Source organism: Scophthalmus maximus, chromosome 10 (genome assembly GCF_022379125.1).
Source record: "Scophthalmus maximus strain ysfricsl-2021 chromosome 10, ASM2237912v1, whole genome shotgun sequence".
Taxonomy (NCBI): domain Eukaryota; kingdom Metazoa; phylum Chordata; class Actinopteri; order Pleuronectiformes; family Scophthalmidae; genus Scophthalmus; species Scophthalmus maximus.
In genome coordinates, this window is record NC_061524.1 from 14089319 (window position 1) to 14096865 (window position 7547).

A 7547-nucleotide genomic window follows, 5' to 3' on the forward strand; every position below is an offset into this window, starting at 1 on the left:
CTGGCGCTTTCCCTGCGCGCGCGCGCGCACAAACATGCACACGCACACACACACACACACACTCAGAGCTCTTCCAAAATTACGTCATGCACATATGAGTGGCCCCAAAAAGGAAGTGTTGGGCAAACTTAATGGGAAATACAGGATATGGGAGAGTATGGGACCGGACAGGAGGGATGTAAGGTGCAACATTTTTAAACTGAGGAAGGTTGTAAACACAATCATGTGGTGAACCCGCTCCCTGTAGCCTGGTAAAGGTCATCTTCATTTCTGTGAAACCACCGAGGACACTAGGCGATGGGATCAGGAGCTGCACCTGTGCCCCATAATGTGGAGGAAAACTGGCGGTGTGTGCTTTTTTTTTCTTCTTCAAACCTGAATCTGATATATGATCTATGTTCAATAAAAGGTGGGTCAGGAGTTCACGTCTCCAGGCTTCAATGTCCAGGTCTAAATAAAGACCGTGGATTCAGCTTGCTGCTGGCTGCAGCTGAGAGAAGGAGTCTCAAAAGATCCTGCACTGCAACCACACACACACACACACGCACACACATAAACACACACACACACTTTGCTCTGGCACTGAGGATAATTGACGAATAGCTGTCCCGCTGGTCTGAAACCCACCTGGCAGGTTGCACTAGAAATGACTACTGTATTTTATTGGTGCATAGTGTGTGTGTGTGTGTGTGTGTGTGTGTGTGTGTGTAACAGGCTACAATCCATAGAGACTGGACAGCCTGGTCCACCTGGTTAGGAATCCTCTCCTCTCCTCTCCTCTCCTCTTCCTTAGGAATTGTCCTTAAAGAGGAGTAGGACTGATACTCTCAGCATCTCAAACCCATATATGGATCGAGAGAAACAATAAAGTAAACTGGTGTCGGTGAATAATTGAGGGGGACTTGGACTGGAGTCCCATTGGCTCCAGTAGCCCTGCTGTGAACTATCTGTGTATGTGGACTTGTCCAAACAGACTTTGATGGAAAGCATCGCAGCAGGCTGCTTACACGGGTCCTGAAGTGTGCTTGCAATAATGACATGATGAGCAGCCGGCCTGTGGTTGCTCAGCGCAACAAACTGTACTTGTATCCTTACACCGCGATTAATCTCGGTGTTGCCGTTGTGCGCTGTTTCTGCATTCTCAATGACTGATGGTGGTGGTGCTATGTGTTTGTGTGACATGTTTTTTTTCTTCTGGGAGGGGCATGGCTGTTGGAGGTAGTGTAGGGGATGTTAGACAGAGAGGAGTGAGTCAGTTATACAAGTGAACACATAAACATTCACTGCTCCACAGCGAGAATTTCTGTGGAAACAAAAAGCTCTGTGGCGAGATGTGACACCCGGATGAACTGCTTCTTACAGCGTGATTCAGTAGTTATGTTTTCTTAGAATTGCATAAAGGCCATTATAGTATGGAAGTGTACAGTGTATTCATTGTAACTGATTTCAGGACAGAAGCTGCATACGTGCTATATGTGGGCTCATAGTTGGTGTTTATGCCCCCCAAAGTCCATTGTGACAACACAGTATAAGAGTAATGGTTCTGTAAAAATAACTGTCTTGTCAATTTTTATCTAATGCCAGTCAGTCTTTGGGTCGGTCCATCACGGGGGTTCATTCTGAAATAGCCTCGCAACTGTACAAAATTCTGTACAGTCCTTCATGTTCCCTAGAGGATGAATCCAAATGACTTCAGGGACCTCCTGACCTTTCCTCTGTCTCCACCATAAGGGTAAACATTTGTGGTGTTGACTGAAACATTGACTGATTCCCATTTAGTCAGTTGATTGACCATCTCATGATTGCTTGTAATACCTACAGTGATCCTGATCTTTCATCGAATCATCCTCAGGTTGTCAAATGGATACTTTTTGACTAAACACCTGCAAAACTTTCCCATTAGCCTTTTTTCTTTAGATCTAATGTCAACTACATGAACATGTGTATCATGTTTAGGTTAGGTCAGGTTAGCATTGCCGTTGTGAGAATAATATCATGCTGCTCTCAGCCCATGGAGCCAGTAGCATTGCTGAACACGCCCACTCCTGATCCTTTCTCATGTTTAAGCTTTAACACATCTTTCTTCCTTTTTTTCCCTCCCCCCCACCCTGCAAGGCCTGAACTATCTCTCTCTCCCTCCCTCTCTCTCTCTCTCTCTCTCTGTCTTTATCTCCCCCTTAAAATCAGATGAGGAAATATTTTGACAATGCAGGATGGAGAAAAGAGATGTAAACCAGCTTATCCTGTCTGCTCTGGTAACCCATTACCTCCTTGGCATGAGAGAAAGGAAATCAAAATAAAAACAAGATTCCTGATGTTCGACTACACCAACATTTTTTTTGCTTGTTTGGAGCCTCCCTCTGTAGATATTAGACAACGATGAGAGTTATTCGTAGAGGATACTTGCTGTGTTTGTCAAATGCAAACATAGCTAGAAAAATATGTGTAATTTCCTGCTCAAATGTGATGTGTTTTTTTTGTCGGTTTGTTTCGTGTTGAACTACAGCATTGGACGATAAAACTGCCTCAGTCATTTCGAGAGAAGTTCACTGGAATAATTCATAGCCCCTTCAGAGAGACACAAGAATAAGGCACCATACATGTTTGAACCGACTGCCTTTGAGAGATTCAGAAGAATTCGGAAAAGTATATTTCGTATCACACCATTAATGTTATATTTAGTATTGCTAGTGTGTCCTATAACTGGAACACATCTGACTGATTCAGGCTGCAAGGGTGGATTCAAACTACAGCTGTTTTCACTTGTGAATACACTGACTTGGTTTGTACGTCACTGTCGATCATGACACTTGATGTGATCTTGAGTCTGTTTGAGACTAATGAGCTTCATTTATGTGATTTGACACCCAACAGCTCCCTCCAGTGTTTAACTTAAATGAAATAAACTTGAAATTTTTACTGAACTGAACCACAGAAACTAAACCGTTTTCTGCAGTAATGACAAGGTGTTAGGAAGTTAGAACTTTTTTGTCACATGCACAGACTTGATGTGAGATGTCACATGTTGCACATGGTCGCTGCTGTTTTGATGTTATTTACAGTATTAACACAGGCACAAAAAGCAAAGCAGAGTGGGTGTGTACATTTGTCTGTATGCATGTGATGCAATGCAATCACAAAAGAACAAACATTTGGTGATTAATGATAATGATGGATATGTATTAAAAATACTTTCTTTATTGCAAGAAAAATCTCAACAGCAGGGCCAGCCTTCTACAAGAGGAAATGATTATAAAATTAAATTAGATAAATAAACTCTCTAAAAGTTTTTTTTAAAAATACACATTCTCCATTTGAAAAGTCCATGTATAAGTAATTATAAAACATATCATATATGTAACAAAATATATTTAAAAAAACATTAATTCAGAACAGTTTTAGCAAAATTTCACTGTGCAAAAAACATTTTCAATGTGCAATAATGCCAACGCCTATCAGCTAGCAAACCTGCATCATCTGCACATGCTGGCATACACAGAGTACCAAAAAGCTGCTGCCAAATTTTTTCCTCAATTCCAAACAGGTAACTTTCTGAAACACATTCATTTTTCAGGATACATCACTCCATCCGTGTATTGGGAGAGGCCTGTTTTCGCGGCGATCCACTTGTTGTATTTGGTGACCTGTGTGTAAACTCCTGGTTTGTTTTTCTCAGCACAGCCTTCACCCCAGCTCACCACCCCGAACAGAAACATCCGGCCCGACAGGTCACACACCAACGGACCACCGGAGTCACCCTGAGAGGAGAGGACACAACAGACAACTACAGCATGAAGAAACACGTGTCCAATTATATAGGTTTTTAAAGGCTCATTATAGTCGGTGTACATCAATATCTGAAAATCATTCAACTCGATGTTTATATTTAGAATTTTTCACATAGGAGGAGTATGGTCTGACACTAAATTGACACAATGGAACAAAATATTTCCACTGAAATTATTGATTCAATATTTTTGGTTGACGAGAAGATCCTTAAAAGAGAGTAACAACAATATGTGATGCATTTGTAAACATTCATAATGGCTTATATTTAAAAAATCTATGTGAAAAATACTATGAAAAAATATTCACAAGATACCGTACAAAAGTTAGTGAGTGCAAAGAGTGAAATTTCTGATGAGCATCAACATACACGAATAGGAAGAGTGAACTATGTGAACAATAAAGGTGTTACCACCTTAACATGCAACACTTTCTCAAGAAGAGGAAGAGAATACGCCCCACTTCCTGTTTAATGCTGCCAAGGGCCAAGGAGCTTTAAATGTATTGCATATCTGCATATGAGATTTCACATTATGTACTTTATGTGTGGCTTTTTTTGTTTCTCTGGGGTTTTTTTTGTTTGCACCCTGGGCTATTTGAAAATACTTTACGTATTGGCACACTGGTGTAATCGCTCACCTTGCAGGCATCAGTGCTCCAGTCGGGGCTCCCAGCACAGAACATATTCTTGGTGATGCGCTCTCCGTAGTACAATTCACTTTCACACTCAGTCCGGGAGAGCAGGCTCACCTCGGCCTGTTTCAACTTCTGCGAATAACGCCCCACCGCTGCAGACAACACAGATGTCAGATGTAAGAATCACCGAAACAGCTGCGAGACCAGTCATGGGTCTTAAGATTATGTAGCATCGGGCACTATTTACGGTATGACTCCATCCCAAATCCTGCGATGCTGCATTGAAATCGGGGAGGAAGCTGAGTGTGAAATGGAGGAAGACACACTGTCCGTGCGGACGCTGACTTCACGGCACAGCCTCCATTTCTGCTTTCGATCCTCAGCAGTGCTGAAACGTAAAGAGGAATACATATTTGATTCCTGCACATGGAGCACCTATACACCTCTTTCTTTTTCTCAAACACACACACACACACACACACACACACACACACAAACATACACACTCATTTATGTTAGGCTCACCTATGTCATTGTCAAGGCTGTAATGATCATATTTTTGGTGGATGATTAGTTCTTCCACAGTGAAGCTCTGCTCCCTGTCAGCATCTGTGTTATTGATGGCATTCTTCCCCAGATGTACAGACAGGTGTCTGATTTTGGTCGTCCCACTGAAGTAAAAACCAGACACAAGCGGTCAATACACACGTGTGTAAACATAATGTTGGTCATATTGCCGTTGTAGCGGAGGGAATGATAGTGTGTTTTTGCGTAGTGTTTTTCCCTCACATTTCACCGAAGCAGTGTGCAGCCGTGAGAACCCAGCAAGGGGAAATGAGAGAGCCGCCACAGAGGAATTCATCACGATGAAAGATAGCGGCCACCCATGGGTGCGACTCAATGGGTGTGAAAGAACCACCGACAATTTTGTGAAGCCTCCGTTCGGCCCTCTCACCACATGTCATCTCTGTGTGGGGGGGGAAGGGGGGGAGCGTCAGTGAGCACTGATGAACGGGAACACATGAAGCAACCGAGAGAAGGATATGAAACGTATTTAAACATCAAAACTACCTGTATCAACAGATGCTGGAGGTGTCTTTGTTGGTGTAGAACCTGTGCAAGGGGAAGAAAACAGATTTTGTGAGGAAAATTCAAATCAAAAACAATATTTCATTCACCATTTTCTGATTCCCAGTCTCAGTCTTACATCTGGGAATATTGCAGAATTCTTTCACAGTCCTCCTTCCTCTTCTGACGTGGCACCATGGCCCCAGGCTCTGGTCAGGGTTCCTAGTGTTTAGGTGGATTCATGTTAAACAAGTGCCTTGTCACCTTTCCTTTTGCATATCCCGGTCCCAGACTTAAAGTCTACTGTACCTGCAGTAGTTGTGATGGCCAAGTCCCTTCAATGCTCCATTCAGGGGGCGTGCAAACCACTTGAGACATCTGTGGCCCTTTGCTGACTTGGAAACGAAGCCCCTGTAACTGCTCCCATCCCCAGACTGGCACAGCTCTTGAAATCACAATCCAACGAGAGATGAGTGAAGTGAATGCATCTGGTGACAAACAATGAATATATCAAGTGTCACACGGACAGTCGGCTTACCCCCGGAAGTATCCTGATGTTTTGGTTTCCATCTTCGTGAAAAAGCCTGAGAACAAAACAGACAAACTCAGTCTTGTCATCAGAACCGAGGTTATGATTATTGAATTTAGTTCACTTTCTCTCTTTGTTACTCACCACATTAACACTGAATGTTGCAAGGACGGCGAGGATGACGAACAGGTTCATCTTTAGTTCTGGTTTCGCTTCTCCTTACTGGGGATATTTCTGTCTGAGAATGGACTGCAAAAAAACAGAAGAAAGAAATGGAACAAAACAAGATTTAAAGCTCCTTTGACCTTTTATGGAGTTTATCTTCCAGCACATGACAGGACAGAAACATATGTGACTGTTAGAGAGACATGTGATTACGTTGTCTGGGTTGAAGTGTGCCCGTCAGTGGTTCACACTGTGTTACATCTCTGTTGCTTGCTTGTGTATATTAAAACTGATGTGTTTTAACGTGACAGCAGCAGATAGAACACTCTCCCTGTGTGCACTCTGTACTGTTAACGTAATCCTTATCTGTGCAGTGAGTTCAATATCAGTTTACATCAGTTGATTACTGCGAAGCGTTTGCACAACAATACATCATCCACTTCAAGCACTGCATTTCTAGATATTTCTCAAAGTATGAACATGAAAATGAAATTAATTTATGGTTAAGCCTTTACTTTCAATGCACAATTTCTGTCAATAAAATAAACACTTTCATGTTTACTACATAATCTTCTTTTAGCTGAACACAATTTTTTTGTTCCATTTAAACTTCAGATTTCAACAATTGCTATCACTCATGAATTAAACTAACACTGTAGTAGTCTATGGAGCTTTGTTGGAGATCTCTTACCTTACCTTTCTGTCCAAACTTGCAATCCTGACGAATCTCTCTGTGATGTCGTCCAGCTGAAGTGACTGTTGTCTCCACTCTGACTTGCACCTGTCTTGTGGGAGGACTCAGATGTGCCGGTCCCTGCGGCTTGACCTCCCATTTATAAACACAGACGCGTAACATGTGGGAGGGGTTGATTTGAAGATATGAAAGCATCACTGAAACCAAAATTCTTTACCAAAGAATTTGTCATGTCCTGTGACTGTGTCACATCCTCCCCCTTAAACCACAGTAACACCGTCTGAAAAATGTACCCAAAATTGGTAACATGTGCTTCGAAGCTGTGGGTGCAGAACAAGTGCCATTCAAAGGTAGAGCGTCAAGGTTGGGACTGATCTTAAAACATTATTTGACCTTGATTTGTGAACAGGCTCTGTTCGCTATAAAACAAAACACCACAACATCCTTAAAAATGGATGAAAATAACTTGAAAACTGCAATGGGTAGTCTCCAGTCGGTGCAGATGCTACTTTATAGTTCAGACACAACATAATCCGTTAATGTAGTGTAAATACAACAATCTTACGTGAGTAAATGAAGCAAAATAATGAAGTCAAATGGCAACAGCTCAAAGTGGCATTTGATTCCCTTGATTTCCCCTGAGAAGCTGTGAAATTAGTGTATAGTGCA

At 42.2% G+C, this 7547-nt stretch overlaps 1 protein-coding gene across 2 annotated transcripts; it reads right to left on the bottom strand.

Moving 5' to 3' along the window:
• Window positions 1-3163: 3163 nt before the first annotated feature.
• plaua (plasminogen activator, urokinase a) lies at window positions 3164-7036 on the bottom strand. 2 transcript variants are annotated; one of them, XM_035606803.2, is made up of 11 exons: window positions 6881-7036; window positions 6164-6268; window positions 6029-6074; window positions 5800-5935; window positions 5630-5712; window positions 5494-5535; window positions 5212-5389; window positions 4948-5093; window positions 4670-4810; window positions 4426-4574; window positions 3164-3758 (listed from the first exon to the last, which is right to left on the bottom strand). In XM_035606803.2, exons 2-11 carry the CDS (start codon window positions 6212-6214, stop codon window positions 3564-3566), a joined length of 1167 nt encoding a protein of 388 aa, XP_035462696.2. In that variant the 5' UTR covers window positions 6215-6268; window positions 6881-7036; the 3' UTR covers window positions 3164-3563. The 2 variants fall into 2 exon arrangements, with proteins under 2 accessions (XP_035462696.2, XP_035462695.2); XM_035606802.2 differs by having other exon boundaries at window positions 6876-7032.
• Window positions 7037-7547: the final 511 nt, after the last annotated feature.